This window comes from Balaenoptera borealis (assembly GCF_965194805.1).
Source record: "Balaenoptera borealis genome assembly, chromosome: 3".
NCBI classification, from domain to species: Eukaryota; Metazoa; Chordata; class Mammalia; order Artiodactyla; family Balaenopteridae; genus Balaenoptera; species Balaenoptera borealis.
Window position 1 is genome coordinate 106,613,679 of NC_138866.1, and position 18,482 is coordinate 106,632,160.

General features: G+C 38.4%; 1 protein-coding gene and 1 long non-coding RNA gene across 2 annotated transcripts in view; both read left to right on the forward strand.

The window, feature by feature from the left end:
• LOC309626862 overlaps positions 1 to 18,482 on the forward strand; it is an 844,624-nt gene that overhangs the window by 284,872 nt on the left and 541,270 nt on the right. The gene's annotated exons all lie outside the window — the stretch shown is intronic.
• AQP9 (aquaporin 9) overlaps positions 7,534 to 18,482 on the forward strand; it is a 39,741-nt gene continuing 28,792 nt past the window's right edge. Inside the window, exon 1 of the mRNA XM_082388185.1 lies at positions 7,534 to 9,441. Within this exon, the coding sequence (XP_082244311.1) occupies positions 9,331 to 9,441 (111 nt within the window). The 5' untranslated portion in view covers positions 7,534 to 9,330. The remainder of the gene's footprint in view (positions 9,442 to 18,482) is intronic.

Consider the following 18,482-nt stretch of genomic DNA (forward strand, 5'->3'; position numbering starts at 1 on the left):
CTTCCAAAATATAGCAGAGGGAGGAACACTCCCCAACTCATTCTATGAGGCCACCATCACCCTGATACCAAAACCAGACAAAGATGTCACAAAGAAAGAAAACTAAAGACCAGTATCACTGATGAACATAGATGCAAAAATCCTCAACAAAATACTGGTAAACAGAATCCAACAACACATTACAAGGATCATACACCACGATCAAGTGGGGTTTATTCCAGGAATGCAACGATTCTTCAATATATGCAAATCAATCAACGTGATATATCATATCAACAAATTGAAGGAGAAAAACCATATGATCATCTCAATAGATGCAGAGAAAGCTTTCAGCAAAATTCAACACCATTTATGATAAAAAACCTCCAGAAAGTAGGCATAGAGGGAACTTTCCTCAACATAATAAAGGCCATATATGACAAACCCACAGCCAACATCGTCCTCAATGGTGAAAAACTGAAACCATTTCCACTAAGATCAGGAACAAGACAAGGTTGCCCACTCTCACCACTATTATTCAACATACTTTTGGAAGTTTTAGCCACAGCAATCAAAGAAGAGAAAAAAATAAAAGGAATCCAAATCAGAAACGAAGAAATAAAGCTGTCACTGTTTGCAGATGACATGATGCTATACATAGAGAATCCTAAAGATGCTACCAGAAAACTACTAGAACTAATCAATGAATTTGGTAAAGGGGCAGGATACAAAATTAATGCACAGAAATCTGCAGCATTCCTAAACACTAATGATGAAAAATCTGAAAGTGAAATTAAGAAAACACTCCCATTTACCACTGCAACAAAAAGAATAAAATATCTAGGAATAAACCTACCTAAGGAGACAAAATGCCTGTATGCAGAAAATTATAAGACACTGATGAAAGAAACTAAAGATGATACAAATAGATGGAGAGATATACCATGTTCTTGGATTGGAAGAATCAACATTGTGAAAATGACTCTACTACCCAAAGCAATCTACAGATTCAATGCAATCCCTATCAAACTACCACTGGCATTTTTCACAGAACTAGAACAAAAAATTTCACAATTTGTATGGAACCACAAAAGATCTCGAATAGCCAAAGCAAGCTTGAGAAAGAAAAACGGAGCTGGAGGAATCAGGCTCCCTGACTTCAGACTATACTACAAAGCTACAGTAAGCAAGACAGTATGGTACTGGCACAAAAAAAGAAATATAGATCAATGGAACAGGATAGAAAGCCAAGAGATAAACCCATGCACCTATGGTCACCTTATCTTTGATAAAGGAGGCAGGAATATACAGTGGAGAAAAGACAGTCTCTTCAATAAGTGGTGCTGGGAAAACTGGACAGCTACATGTAAAAGTATGAAATTAGAACACTCCCTAACACCATACACAAAAATAAACTCAAAATGGATTAAAGACCTAAATGTAAGGCCAGACACTATCAAACTCTTAGAGGAAAACATAGGCAGAACACTCTATGACATCAATCACAGCAAGATCCTTTTTGACCCATGTCCTAGAGAAATGGAAATAAAAACAAAAATAAACAAATGGGACCTAATGAAACTTAAAAGCTTTTGCACAGCAAAGGAAACCATAAACAAGATGAAAAGACAACCCTCAGAATGGGAGAAAATATTTGCAAATGAAGCAACTGACAAAGGATTAATCTCCAAAATTTACAAGCAGCTCATGCAGTTCAACATCAAAAAACCAAGGAACCCAATCCAAAAATGGGCAGAAGACCTAAATAGACATTTCTCCAAAGAAGATATACAGATTGTCAACAAACACATGAAAGAATGCTCAACATCATTAATCATTAGAGAAATGCAAATCAAAACTACAATGAGATATCATCTCACACCAGTCAGAATGGCCATCATCAAAAAATCTACAAACAATAAATGCTGGAGAGGGTGTGGAGAAAAGGGGACCCTCTTGCACTGTTGGTGGGAATGTAAATTGATACAGCCACTATGGAGAACAGTATGGAGGTTCCTTAAAAAACTAAAAGTAGAACTACCATATGACCCAGCAATCCCACTACTGGGCATATACCCTGAGAAAACCATAATTTAAAAAGAATCATATACCAAAATGTTCATTGCAGCTCTATTTACAATAGCCAGGACATGGAAGCAACCTAAGTGTCCATCGACAGATGAATGGATAAAGAAGATGTGGCATATATATACAATGGAATATTACTCAGCCATAAAAAGAAACGAAATTGAGTTATTTGTAGTGAGGTGGATGGACCTAGAGTCTGTCATACAGAGTGAAGTAAGTCAGAAAGAGAAAAACAGATACTGTATGCTAACAGATATATATGGAATCTAAAAGAAAGGAAAGAAAAAAGGTCATGAAGAACCTAGGAGCAAGACGGGAATAAAGACACAGATCTACTAGAGAATGTACTTGAGGATATGGTGAGGGAGAAGGGTAAGCTGTGACAAAGTGAGAGAGTGGCATGGACATATATACACTACCACACGTAAAATAGATAGCTAGTGGGAAGCAGCCGCAAAGCACAGGGAGATTAGCTCGGTGCTTTGTGACCACCTAGAGGGGTGGGATAGGGAGGGTGGGAGCGAGACGCAAGAGGGAGGAGATATGGGGATATACGTATATATATAGCTGATTCACTTTGTTATAAAGCAGAAACTAACACACCATTGTAAAGCAATTATACTCCAATAAAGATGTTTAAAAAAATTACAATTTTACTTCCAGGAATTTTTTTATATAGCGTACATGGAATTTCAAACCAAACAGTGTTGCAAAACTTGTCAAAATATTTTGGAAATATATTAGAATTCTACCTTATACTGTACATAATATATTCTAAAAAAATTAAAAATTTAAGTGTGAAAAGTAAAATCATGAAAATATTGGAATAAAACATAAGACAAAGTTTAATATTTTTGTAATTTGGGGATAGAGTAGGTCTTTTTAGCATAACTACCAAATTTGGTAACCATACAGAAAAATATTTATAGACTTGAGTACACAAATTTTATAAATTTCTCTATGGCAGCCACACACATCATCATTATAAATTAAAGATAAAAGATTAAGTGGAAAATGATTTGCCAAATATAACAGATAAAAGATTTATATTCTTATAAAGAGTGACAAAAATTAATAAATAAAAAATGAAACGGATGAAAAAGGGGTAGAGGATATAAATTTAAAATGTATAAAAGAATAAACACAAATAGCTAACACATGAAAGATGCCCAAACTCACTGTTAACCAAAGAAATGCCTACAAAAACAATATAATTTTTTAACTGCTATAGTCGGAAAAGAATTAGAAAGAATTTACATTAACCAATACTAAAGAGAATGGGAGAAATAGGTACTTTTTCCCCCCTTGGCCGCACCACAAGGCATGCAGAATCGGATCGAACCTGTGCCCCCTGTGGTGGAAGCAAAGAGTCTTAACCACTGGACCGCCAGGGAAGTCCCGGAGAAATAGGTACTTTTAAAACCCAGAATATATGCATATTCTTTGACCAGTAATTCAACTTCTAGGCCATTGTGCTAAGTGATAGATAGATAATTATATACACTAGGATGTTCATTTAATGGGGGGAAAATAGCAACAACCAATTGTCTATTGAAAGGAAGTTGTTTAAATTATGGCGCATTTGTACAATTGAATATTACAGTCATTAAAAAGATGAGTTATACATTGGCATAGAAAGAAGACAGAAATTTTGAAGAGAAAACACATTAATCTAGTATGTATAATATAATCCCACTTTTAGAAAAAGAATATTTATATAGATCTACTGAAAAAAATTCTGGCGGGTTATATTTCAGTCTGTTAACAGTGGTTATCTATGAGGGCTGGGATTTGAGAGATTTTTGTTTTAATTTAAATACTTTTGAATTTTTCTTTTCAGTTTAGTATGATTTTTTGCTCAAGGTAAAGTGGTTATTTTTTACCCCAACTAGAAAAGAAAAAAAGCAGATGAGACATGAAATGGTTGCTATGAATTGAACGTTCGTGTCCTCATACATTGAGGCCCTAATTTCCAAATGCGGTGGTGTTTGGAGTGGGGGGACTTTGGGGGAAACTGGTTTTGAATGAAGTTATGGAGGTAGAGTCTCCATGGGGGGATTGGTACCCTTAAAAGAGGATAAAAAGACTAGAACTCTCAGCCATGTGAGGATGCAACAAGAAGGTGGCTGTCTATACCCAGGAAAGGAGCTCTCACCCTCTCCCAACCTTACTGGTATCCTACTCTCAGACTTCCAGCCTCCAGAACTGTGAGAAATAAAAGCTTGTTGCTTAAGCCACCTAGTTTACGGGTCTTGATATAGTAGCCCAAATTGACTAAGACTGTGGAATTTGAGGTGAAACAATTTTGAAGGAACGTTTTTCAGGATAGTCAAGACTTGAGCTTGTTTTTAGGCCCCAGGAAAGAAGCCAATGGGGGGAAGAGATTGAGAGGGTGAGGAGAATGTTAATCAGCCAGGGTCTCAGAGGGGCCGGGACAGTACACCAGCATCAGGGCTAACTTGAAGGGAAAGAAGGACAGTATAAATAACATTAGGGCAACTTTTTGAGGAGAAGAGGTACAAAAGTATTATAGCTAATGAACCCATTTGTTTTCCCAGTAGATTGGGAGAAAAGGTCATCAGCTGAGTAGGAGGATTGGGACAGGGAACTGGAGGGGCATGGAAGAGGTATATTACTGCTGCAGAGAATGAAATCATGCACGGTATCTGGACTATCAGGTATATGTGTGAGATTCCTGAGCTCCATCCCAGATCTACCAAATCATACCCTCTGAAGTTGCGTGATCCGAATGCACCCTAAAGTCTGGAACCTTTGAAATAAAAGGTCAACTAAGGATATGGGGCCACTGCTGATGCTAGATCGCAACTATCTCTAGGGTCAATTGATACATTTATACAATTTTTCCAGCATTATTCACAGTGTGGGAAGAGAGCATTTGAGAAAAATCGATCACTGGATTTACTCAGAATTGGGCTTTGGCAATGTGGGTGTAGAAGAAAGTCAAGGGGTCAATGGAACCAGAGACGTTAAGTGCATCATTAACCTGGGTGACAGTGAGGTAAGAGCTGGGTGGAGAGGGAGGAGTTGAGAAACTGTAATCTATGAAGAGGATGTAAAGCAGATTTGTGAAAGAGAGTGGGTGAAAGGCGGAAACTAGAAGTTTTAGTCAGTGGGATGTGTCTTGGTATGAAAGATTTTGAGAGAGGAGATGGTGACACAGTTCCAACAATGGCCATGAAAGGGGCTTCTGAACAAGAGGATATAGTGGGGATAAATTTGGCCAAAGTAGAAGAGGTTGGGGGAGTAAGAGCAGAGTGTGAGATGATTACCCTTACGAACAACAAATTTGTTGAATCCCATGATGGAGGCAAAGATGGTTTCTCTTCTCAAGGCAAAAGCGGAGAAGAGAATGTCGGGGTCAGGGAGGGACAGTCAGGGAGAAATAAAAGAGCTGGGTAGGCTAGCTCCATAGGTTCAGCATGGCACTGTGTCTAGGTAAGCACAATTTTAGGACTGTTGGTGGCAGGATGAGTCAGTATGTTGGCAATGCACGGTAACCTCTAGGATACCCATGCAGTGATAACTGGACTTTTGGTTCAGTACTTTGCACATGCTTCTATTTTACCATATGATGTGTTCATTTGGAGGTATTTGTCACTTAAGACTATATAACTCCTTAGAAGTAGAGATTTGTATTCCTTATTTTTGAATCCCTACTGCTTAATGCTGTGCCTGACATATGGTAAATAATAAAAGGTTTTTCTGAATGAATGAAACTAAGCAGCCCCATATTTCTAACAGGAACTTTGGCATGAGGGTGCTTTGCAAAGGGGGGCATGAGTGACTTAGGTCTGATGATGAATTCATGGTGATGCAGGTAAAAAGTGTAACTGTCCTCTGAAGGTAGACTGAAAGAAATGATAAATATTTCATCTCCTCCACTTAAGCCTGAAATGTTCAGTGCCACAAGCTTAACCTCTGCTTTCTTTAAACTCTCCCCTCAGGTAACCTTATCTTTTTTAAAAATTTAATTTAATTTAATTTTAGGTAACCTCATCTTTATTCATGGCTTCAGTTATCCCCTCGATGAGCACAAGAACCTTCCCTCTGAATACAGACCATATCATTTCCTACTTGACATCTTCTCTCAGAAGCACGAGAGAGCCCCCAAGGTCTCAACCTGCACAAGCAGAATTCATGACCTTCCCTTGCAGTCCTGGTCCTCTTCCAGCATTTCCTCTCTGGAGGCTTAGCACCTCCTTCCCCAGCAAGCCAGGAATACAGCCATCAAACTTGAGTTTCTTTTCCTCATCCTTCATATCCAATCCATCAAGTCCTTCCAATTTTAAGATATAAAGAACTCTTGAGTCCTTCCATTTCTCTCCATTGTGAAAGCCACCACCTAGTCCTGGAATTCTGGCATATCCCCCAATGTCTACATATGCCCACCTTAGGCCCCCACCAATCCCCTCTCCACCTCACAGCTAGGATGAGGGTTCTCCTCACTCCCTACCTCAACATATGTTTATTCAAACATTATGTGCCATGGACATGAGTTTTAAAACTCAAATCTGATGGTGTCCTGCTCCTGCTTAAACCACTTCAGTGACTTATTACTGCTCTTACCCTAAACTTGATTTACAAGCCTCACTATGGTCCGATCCCTGCCTACGGCTCCAGGTTCATTCCGCACTGTGCTCCTTCGCTGCCTCTCTTTCATTCTTGGATACGCATCATACTGTTCCCATCCCCCACCCCCCACAAGACATTCCCCACTACACTTGTTTCTGATCTCAGCTCAGACATGATGTCCTTGGAAAAGCTATCAGAGATCTCTGGCAAGATGAAATCTCCCTCTTATATCTGCTTACAGAAATATGTCCTCTATCTTCAGAGCATACATCTCTGTTGTAATTTCATATTTCTGTGTGTATGATTAGTTCACTCACGTCTCTCTCCCTCATGAGACTCTAAGCTCTGTAAGGGGCAAGAACCCCATGTGCTTTTGTTAAGTACAGTGTTTGGCACATAATGAGTATGCCATAAATATTTGTTAGGTGAGGGAATGGAGAGACCACAGAACACCCTTGTGTGGTATTAGTTGTAATCACAATAAAGTCCTGTCTCTCTGGTCCATCCACTGGGACCTGGGAATAGCATGGTCATAAATAACTCTTGGAGTATAATTGCTTTACAATGGTGTGTTAGTTTCTGCTTTATAACAAAGTGAATCAGCTATATGCATACATATATCCCCATATCCCCTCCCTCTTACGTCTCCCTCCCACCCTCCCTATCCCACCCCTCTAGGTGGTCACAAAGCACCGAGCTGATCTTCCTATGCTATGCAGCTGCTTCCCACTAGCTATCTATTTTACATTTGGTAGTGTATATCTGTCAATGCTACTCTCTCACCTCATCCCAGCTTCCCCTTCCCCTTCCCTGTGTCCTCAAGTCGATTCCTCTACATCTGCGTCTTTATTCCTGTCCTGCCCCTAGGTTCTTCAGAACAATTTTTTTTTTAGATTCCATATATATCTGTTAGCATACGGTATTTGTTTTTCTCTTTCTGACTTACTTCACTCTGTATGACAGACTCTAGGTCCATCCACCTCACTACAAATAACTCAATTTCGTTTCTTTTTATGGCTGAGTAATATTTCATTGTATATATGTGCCACATCTTCTTTATCCATTCATCTGTTGATGGACACTTAGGTTGCTTCCATGTCCTGGCTATTGTAAATAGAGCTGCAATGAACATTGTGGTACATGACTCCTTCTGAATTATGGTTTTCTCAGGGTATATGCCCAGTAGTGGGATGGTATCCATAACTTAACCAGGAGTTACAGTCAAAATGCTCATTCCTGTTTTGGCTCTGCAATGGCATGCCCTCAGGCAAGTTATAATCTCTTTAGGCCTTAACTCTTGATTTCACCTACAGACTAGGTACGTCTTCTGTCCTTGAAATCTCTACAGCTGTTTTTTCCAGGCCCCTCTTCCAGCCTGCTGCCTCAACTGGGAATGACTGTGGGCCTCCTGCAAAGATAGGGGAGGGTCTGAAACAGAGCAGGCTTTTCTGTGGGAGGACTGGGAGGAAGCACACAGCAAGGGTACTAATTTCATGGGACTGCCTTGGTATTCAGAAACAACTGCTGGATTCTACTTCTTCTCACAAACTAGTTTTGAAAAACAAGGCTTGAATATTTGACATGATGAGAAGCTAGTCCTGAACACAGTTTGTTGCCTGTAAGGATGTTAATTCATCAAACTTAAAAGATACAATCTAGGAGCCTTGTTTAGGCATCTTTACTCCCTTTCTTGTTTAATTGGGGTGACATATACTCAGACTGATCTCCTTCTGGCTTAGTGATCTCCAAGCAGTATAGACTTTCAAGTTACTATTGTTTACTTGTTATGTATTTTGCTTAAATATTTCATGGTAAATGAAGGAGAGTAACTGGGTTTTCAAACTAGAATGCTTCTTAAGAAGTTGGCTTCTCCATCTTTCTGATTCTTGATCCCAAGCTATCCTCAGTAGATGAACCCCAGCTACAGTAACCGAGGAGGAGATCCCATCCTGTCCTACAGACTTGCCATGTGAGACTTGGAATGGTCTCTCTGTACGTTAATTTCTTCATCTCTAGAAGGAATGCAGTGGTTCTTAACACCCTCAGGGAGGTGTAATTAAATCACTGAAATGTTACTGGAAGAAAAAAAGAGTGATTAATCTTGTTGAACAACACGTCTTATTTTTCTTCTTGTTCTCCAATTTGCATGAAAGCTCCTTCAGAAAAGAATGTTTACATTAGATGTGTATATACCTGATCTGACAATTCCAAACTACACCTCAACCAACCAATTCTGAATAGGAAAAAAAAAATCAGAAGCTTGCAATTGTGCAACATGTAAATCTCTCCTGGACTGGAGCCCATCACTGTGGTTTGGCAACGCAACCAAAACATCTCTCTTCTCATCTCTTGAAAAAAAACCCAACAGAGAAAAAAATACCTTGAAAATAAAGGTAATGATTAATCCATCAGGTACAAAAAGGACTGTTTTCAGGATTTCAGGTTCTAATACGCCATTTGAAATAAACAGCAGCAAACAGGGAATGACAATTTCACCAGAAGAGGATTAAGCCACAGGCTCTAATTGGGACTGGATTTGTACAGCCATATTATCTAATCAGGCATCTCCAGGAATCTGTGAGCAGTTGTTAAAACTTCCATGTGCCAGTGAAGTAGGGACCAGAAGAAGCAGGTATTGGTGAAAAGAGTGGTCCTTGTAGAAGCCCCAAGATGCAGCCTGAGATGGAACAAAAGAAAAAAAGCTTGAAGCAAAGACTGGTCTTGAAGAGCAGCTTAGCTAAAGAAATGCTCTCCGAGTTCTTGGGCACATTTATAATGATTGTGAGTATTTTCTGATTTCTGTTATAAAAAAATAACAAAAAGTTATTTTTGTCCATAAACTTTGTATATTAAAAGTTCTTTGGTAATGTACCATGGTGTAGCATGGTGACTACAGTTAATAATATCATATTACATATATGAAAATTGCTAAGAGAGTATATCTTAAAAGTTCTCATCACAAGATAAAAAAATGTGTAACTATGTATGGTGATGGATATTAACTAGACTTATTGTGGTATTCATTTCATTATATAAACAAATATTGAATTAGTATGTTGTACACCTGAAACTAATAAATTGTTATATGCTAATTATACCTAATTTTTTTTTTAAGTTCTTTGCATTGGGTAAATACATAATACTTTAGGAGACTAAGCCAATACTGAGAAACAAATGTGAATTCAAAAAATGGAACTAGTGTAAAATAAGAGAGAGCAATACGTTTTCTGGTCTCTGAAAACCTCTTTGTACCTGATTTGTTCAAGTATTTTCAAGGTGTTATGGACAATTTCCTACATTCCCTCTTGACCATCCTCACCTCTCATCTATGGTGACTTGTTAGGCGAGGGTAGTGTGGGGGAGAAGGGCATTGGAAGGAAAAGAGAGAGAAAATAAAAGTCCAAGATTCTTCTGATTCTCGTCACTCTTTACTGGAAAATCGCCCTCAGGGAGACAGAAACCCTGGGGTCATGTTACTTGACAATTTGGTCCCAAAGGGGAGAGTGGTTGCTGCCCCGGGCCTAACTTCCGTCCTCAAGGTGACCTGTGGTACGGAAAAGTGAGGCAAATTCAGTTACAATTCTAAGTGCTCTGCAAACAATACAGAAGAGGAAGTGAACTAAACATCTATGTATTTTGTAACCAAAAAAGTTAAAACCCTATTTCTTAACAAGAACCTATTTCATGATCCCATCCTGTCTAAGTAAAGGAAAGTGGCTTTTAGCCATTCACTATTCTACTCATGCAAATAGTATTGTGTCTTCCCCTACTATTCAAGGTGGAAGCTAAAGAAATAATATCTTAATACTGTATGCTGAAAAGTTAAACTTTGTATCTTCTGGCTAAAGCCAATAATTCCCTGTAAGGTTTGATTTCTATTTATACTGTTCTAAAACAAACCCTGATGAAATCTTTCATGGTGAGTATAATCTTCAATTTTGTTGAGGCTTGTGGGGATGTGTAAACAAGAAACTTCTGCAAAAACACAATTTTTAATATACATATAAATTAAAAATTTAATTTTTAATAAATCTACATGGTTTTTCTCAAAGGTAATTCAAAGTAATTGTTTCTGCTTTATTAGAAAATGTGCATTTTGCCTTACTTTCTCTAGTAAAAAGCTTTGCATGTTGACAGGGCATGGAGCAAAGGGAGCACTGAAAAGATGACAGAGTATATGCAGGACTCACTGGTCTTTCATATGTAAAATTAGTTTTCCCCCAGACACTGGGAGTCTGATGCCATTTGCCTCCCTCTTCTCAAAAACTGCTCTTAAGGGAAGCATCTCAAGCTCATTCACACTGTGGTATAAATGACTAATAAGGGCTACTGGTAGCACTAAGGAAAGAGCAAGTCCATGAAAAATTCTCTGTAGACTACAACTAAAAACAACAATAATTAAGTCATAAGCTAAAAAACTAGCTCTAATTTGGCCTTTTAGACATTGGGATAGGTAGGCCTTTATGCCTTTGCTAGTGCCAGGGAGAAAGTTTGCAATGCATCTTCCCCATCACAGAAGAGGTTTAGAAGCGTTGAGCTGCAAAGATAGGGAGTATGTGTTAAGTACCTACCATTTGTTAGCTTCTTTACCTACATTTGTTTAATCCTTATGGTAGCTGCATTACGAAGACTTTATTATCACCCATAAACAGCTGGAGAAGTGAGGGCTCAAACAGATGAAGTAACTGGCCAAAACTGGGAAAGCAGTGAACTGGGATTCTTTCTAATTCTAGAGGCTACGCTTTCCACGTACTTCCACCCATTGCTGGAATTCCTTTGGCAGTGTCCTTGATAGATAGATAGTAAATCAGACTCTGCTTTAATATTTCCACAGATTGGAGCCTTGAGTTAGTACTATGGGCATGGGAGTTTAATTGATGAGCACCTGATGAGACCAGACCATTAGTTGTGCCCCTAAGCAGAAAAGACTACTCAACTCAGGTGGAGGGTTTGAGGTGAAGGCAGAAAACACACTTCTCAGCCCCCTGCACGTGGGCCCATGGTGTGCGGGTTTCAAGTTGCAGATTAAATATCCACTACATGTAAAATTCCTAACATAGGATGCTCATTACATGCTAGCTCCCTTACCCCTCGATCCTTCTGCTTTTACTTGAGCGTCTTTGTAGTATTTAAAAACAGCTGCTTTGTCCCCTCCTGGGCATCGTGCCCATGCCTTTCCCTAGCACGGACTACGGAACTCTGCCCATACATATATGGGACCCCGTCAATGTGTGTTGAATTAAATAATTCCTTTTACGGGCTGAACTTCCCAAGATCTCTCATCATTTTTCGAAGGAGCTATGTTCACCCGTCGCTTTTTTGTGTACCCTCTTCTCTCTCCAAACATTTCAGGATTCTTTTTTTTTTTTTTTTTTTAATTTTATTTATTTATTTATTTATGGCTGTGTTGGGTCTTCGTTTCTGTGCGAGGGCTTTCTCCAGTTGCGGCAAGCGGGGACCACTCTTCATCGCGGTGCGCAGGCCTCTCACTATCGTGGCTTCTCTTGTTGCGGAGCACAGGCTCCAGACGCGCAGGCTCAGTAATTGTGGCTCACGGGCCCAGCTGCTCCGCGGCATGTGGGATCTTCCCAGACCAGGGCTCGAACCCGTGTCCCCTGCATTGGCAGGCAGATTCTCAACCACTGCGCCACCAGGGAAGCCCTCAGGATTCTTTGATACAGAGCTCATCCTATTGAGGATGCTGAGGTGAACAGCCCAGCAAGCAGCCATATTTCCTCTTATGGTGGAAGGGCATCCTTCCAGGTCTGGACTTATGAGTAGGTAGCATCCACTTGTGTATTGTGAAAGATCCTACATTTTTTTTCTCACCCCATCAAGCTTGTACATTAGACAACCTATCTTTTGGCATATCTAAGAATGAAATAATGCAAGTACTTTTGCTAAAAGTAATACCTTTGATCTGTGCCCTGAAGAGAAATAGAAAGGGCAGAGGCCTGGGACACAGGATATGGAGGGCAGAGGGGAGTGGGCATTGCAGGAGGGAGGGAGGAAATGAGATGGATGGAGAAATTTCAGACCCCACCATGTTTCCCACATGTGATCCTGCCTTCATGACTTTATGACCAAACTTCTCTCTTTGACAGAGTCACCAAGTTCGTCACTCTGTTTCTGGAACGGTTTTCAGATATGCTGGCTGTAGAAATTCTGGGGCTTTAAAATGATTGTTACAAAGTGTCCTCAGATCTTGGAATAGGTCTATTCCATATTAGGGAGCTTTTGAAACAAAAGAATATAGGGTAAGCTGGGACGAAGTGAGAGAGTAGCGCTGACAAATATACACTACCACATGTAAAATAGATAGCTAGTGGGAAGCAGCCACATAGCACAGGGAGATCAGCTCGGTGCTTTGTGTCTACCTAGAGGGGTGGGATAGGGAGGTTGGGAGGGAGATTCAAGAGGGAGGGGATATGGGGATATATGTATATGTATAGCTGATTCACTTTGTTATACAGCAGAAACTAACACAACATTGTAAAGCAATTATACTCCAATAAAGATGTTAAAGAAAAAGAAAAGAATATATGGTTAGCATTTAGAGTTCTTAAAATTAGCCAGTTCTTAAAATAAGTCTGCTTTGCAGGGTGTAATTCAAGACAATTCTGGTCTACTACATTATTTATCTGGAGTTCCCAGAGACTGGTAGGACAACTATGAGATACGAGTGAGGTGAATGTCCTTGGCCCATCTCATTGATGGGGAAGCTGAGGCACGGGCTGATGCAGTCATGTGTCCTAGGAGTCAATATGGAGCCCAGTTGTCATGCCTCAGGCACGTACATGGCCTTGGGTTTCCACTGTGCTTTTCCTCTAAGAGAGATAGCGTGTTTTTTCATCTGGACTGTTGCTTACTTATATAACTCCTTGGATATATATATAGATATAGATATAGATATAGATATAGATAGAGAGAGAGAGAGAGAGAGAGAGAGAGAGAGAGAGGGAGAGAGAGAGAGGGAGAGAGAGAGAGAGAGGTGATCAACTCTGAATCGGCAGATGGGAAAACAGATGTAACACAATCAAGAGGTTCACCCAAGGTCACCTAGCCCATGAACACAAGAGCTAGGCTTGATATATTGAGTTCAGTCATTCCTAATATACCAGTATTTAATGAAAATTAACTCATTTCATGTGAAAGTCCAAGAGAACTTTACTAATTTTATAGCCTAAAATACATTAGACAGTAGAGTGTCAGAAGATTATTATATAGAACAGACACAATTATGACAGGAAAATTTTACAGAAGATCTATTAGCATGAAGTTTTTGGACCTCTTCACCACCTACAAACACGTGCAAACCTCCTGTAACACCAGGATTCTGAGGTGGTTCAGCCATCTCTTCATGGCTCTAATGAACACGTTGGCCATGGAAAGCACTGTGTTTTTCCCTTAATACTTCTCTATTTTCTAGATACTCCATGAGACCAGTCTGTGACTCAGAGCAAAGGACCTAAAGGGAAGTGGCCCTCAAGAGACTTGGTAACTCTTCTCTCTCACTTTCTGTCTCGACAGCCCCCTGCCCTCTATCTGTCTTCTATCTGCTTGGTTCTAGCTTATGGCTTTGCAAAGCTGTGCCCCACTCCAAGCCTGGGACGTCCATGACTGAGGGTCCCACGGAGCTGGAGCTGTAGGTTTGCTGACTGATGATAGGCCAGAAGCCTCTGCTGGTCTCGGATGGCTTGTCTGCCAGAGCCATGGAGGGATGCTCTGTCCTCGGGCCCTCACACACTGGGATGAAGTAGTCTCTGTCGTCTGGCCCCTGCATCTTTCAGATGAGGAAACAGAGACCCACACGCTTGCTCACAGAATTCTGTCAAATGCTCTTTCTACCACAGCAGGACATCAGCGAGAACATCCATGGCCAACCCTACCTGCTTCTTTTATTTACTTATGATTTATGTCCAGTACTCTGCCTTTCATGGATCTGTACTTCTGCATCTGGGTGTTCTGTCACATTAAGAAAGTCCAAGGTTCTAAATCTGAACTGTGAAAGAACCAAACACGAGCTCTTATGTGGGTTCTTGCCCTGTGCCTTCAATGGAGCGTAGAGGGGCCTGAAGCGGAAGGTTCTCTCACTCCAAATACAGTTATGTGATGAGGACAAAAGATGGTGAAGAGCATTAACACTCAATTTAATCTTGGAAAAATCTAGTGAGATAAGGAAATTGTTCTTATTTTACAGGTGAGGAAATTAAGGCTTAGTATGATGGAACATCTTGCCCACAGGCAAATGTGTGGTGGAGCTGGATTTAGAATCAAACCTCTCTGGTTTCTCTTCATTCTTGTGCATGCTTTTGAACTTTTATTACTGCCGCCCATGACAATCTATGCTACTGTTTCGGATGTTTTACAAACTTACGTGCATGGCTTCATAACTTGTATACCTTCTACAATTTGAAGGTATACAAATGTCAAAGACGTTTTTTGAGATTAATCTACTTGGGGACATGTAGATGTAGGTAATTCATTTTAACTGTTGTGTAGTACGGCAGGTGTATATATCCATTCGCCTCGTGAACTGTTATGTTGTTTGCAATGTGCTGCAATTACCAACCCTGCTGTTATGAACATCCTGTACAGGTCTCCCGGTACATGAGTTCCTCTTGAGTACATCCTTAGAAGTGAGTTTTGTGGCTTAGGACATGTCTATCTTCACCTTTATGTGCATTGTAACATTGCTCTCCAAAGTGGTTTCAAATTTATACTACAGGCAGCAACATAAGAGTCCCCATCTCCATACATTCACCAACCCTTGATACGATCCAACTTCTATATTTTTGCCCATTTGATTATGTAGGAAATAGAAGTTCACTAGCAGTTTTAATGAATTCCTAGTGCAGTTGATCTTTTCATGTTTACTGAACCTTAAGATTTTTCTCCTGTGGAAATTAATCTCAAATAAAAGATTAATTGACTGGAATTGCACTGAATTTATAGTATTCTGGATAGAACTGACATTTTAAAATATTGAATCTTCTCACCCATGAATAGTTCCTCATTCATAGGTCTGCTTTTATATTTCTTTCCAGAGTTTTATAATTTACTTGGTATTAGTCATATATATTTTTGTTTGATATATTCTTAGCTACTTTATGGTTATTATCACTATTGTGAATAGTACCTTTTAAAAATTATATTTTCTAATTGGTTATTACTAGGGTTTAAGAACAATATTGATTTTTGTATATTGATTTTACATTCAGCAAACTTGGTAATTCTCTTATTAATTCAAATAAGTTTATAGATTATCTTGGCTATTCTGTATAGATCAAGGCCATCAAATTTGAGTGCCACTAGCCATATGTGTCTACTTAAAATTAATCTTAAATAAAATTAAAAATTTAGTTCCTCAGTCTTCCTAGTTCCACTTCATGTGCTCAAGAGCCATATATGACTACTGACTACCATATTGGACAACACAGATGTAGAACTTTTCTCTCATTGAAAAATGCACTATTGGACTGTGCTGACACAGATAATACTTTTTTCTGAGAATATGAGAGTTTTTATTTTCTTTCTTTTTAGTCCTTAAATTGTTAATTTCTTCTTATCTTATTATAGTGGTTAAAACCTCTTGTTCAATGTTATTAGAAGCTATAATTGCGGCATTCTTCTTCTATTCCCAACTTTCAAAAATCTGCTTCTGGTATTTTACCATGAAACATGACAGTTTCTGTAGGTTTTTGGTAGACATTCTTGATTTGAGAAAGGAAAGTCCTGTCTGTTCCTCATTTACTAAAACTCTCATTAGGAAAGATTGTTGAATTTTTTAAAAAATACCTTTCTACATCTATTAAAATAAGCACAAGGGCTTCTTTTCTTATCTGTTGATAAAGAAAATTACATTGATAAATATTTTTGGGTTAAATCATCATTACATTCCTGAGATTAATTCTCACCTACTCATGCAGCATTTAGTTTGCAGTGTCTTACTAAGGATCTGGACTATAATTTCATTTATTATATTGCCCTTGTCTAGTTTTATTACCAAGGTTATATTAGCTTCATGAAATGTTTTGGAATTTTTCCCTCTTTTTATGTTTTCTGGAACATTTTGTATAAAATGAGGATTATGTTTCTTAAAGATTACTTAGCATGTGAACTGAAAAAGGGAGAAAGAGAGAGAAAAAGAGAGAGAGATGTGTGAGAGACAGTTTCTCTAAAGCTATGTCTCATTTAGATTTTCTATTCTTAATTCCATTTTGGCAATTTATTTTTTTCCTAGGGAACTGTACTTCATTTCTGTTTTCAAATGTAGTTTTTCAAAATTGTTAATACTTTCAAAATTAATATAGTGAAAGCAGTAATTCTGAGAAGATTTTTCATAGTATTTGCTTACAGCTTTTAAAAATCTCTTCTGTACCTGTGGTGATGCCCTTTAATTTTTAATGTGGTTTCTTTGTTTTCCACTTAGTAGTTTCTGCTTTGACCTTTCTTGTATTCTCCCATTGAGTTGATCAGCTTTCTTTGTTTCTCCCTTTTCTCCTCTGCTTACACTATTCTTTAAGTACTTATCCTTACATTAAAAAAAATGTAATATTGCATTCACAAACTTTAAAGTGAATTTATATCTCTTTCCTTCTGAACAACACAAAAACTTTTTAAAAGCCTCATTGTAATCAACCACTCCATCTTATGCCATTATTATCAATATTCTACTCTCATTTTTCTTAATATTAGTGTTTTTAGGAGTGAATACTTATTTAAATTTACTATCATTTACCGGTTTACTTGCTAATCATTACTGCATCCATTCCTTACTTTCTTTCAGGTGCAATTTTCTTTGTGCAATAAAATAAACTTTCTTAAGGAAATTTTTCAGGAAGGGTGTGTGAGGGATAAACTTTCTCAGTCTTTGTTTGCCTACGTCTTTATTTCATTCTCAAGGTTCAATGATAAATTAGTTGATAAATTTTAGGTTGATGATTGGTTTTGTTTATCATTTTGCAGGTGTCATCCCAATGTCTTTATTATTGCTATTGACAAGTCTGTTACTGGTCTAATTTTTGTCCTTAATAACCTGCATTTCTCTGCCTACTATTACAAGTTTCTTTTTTTCCCCTGAAACTTCACTATGACTAGGAATGAATCTTTGTAGTGCTCAGGATTCATTGTTCATCTTCAATGTAAAGATTTGCAATTTTCACCAATTCTAGAAAATTCTCAGCTTATCACCTTTCCTCTCCTCCAGACTATTTTCTCCTTTTAGAATTCCTATTATATTTGTATATATGCTTGACCCTCTCACTTTTTTCTATATGTCTCTTAACCATTCTTTCATAAATCTATCTCAACCTCTCTATGATGAATTTTCTGTAGTGTTCTCAAATCTGTCTTCTGATTCACTAATTTCCTATTCAGTTATATCTAGTCTTCTGTTTAATACATTCATTAAGTCTTCAGTTTCATTAATATGTTTTCATTTCTAGAAGTTCTATTTGGTTCTTGTACTTAATTGCTTTTCTTTTCCCTCCTTATGGGTTTATTTTTAATCTGCTTAACTTACTAAAGCCTAACATATTTACAGTATTTTATGATATTTTACTTCCATCATCTCAAGTTTTGGAGTTGCTAATCATCCTGCTTATTTTATCCACTGTCTCATTCACAAAGGATCATTTCCTTTAGTGTTTTGTAAATTTGTATTGTAAGCTCTTCAGGAAGGTTTATTATTCAGTGTGGGAAATCTGTACGGCCTGAACTGTGGAGTTGCTCTTCCAGAACAGGTTTGCATTTGCTTTTGCTAGGGTGTCCAGGTAGGTATATCACCAACCAGAAATGATGACTGTGAGGTGGAAAACTGA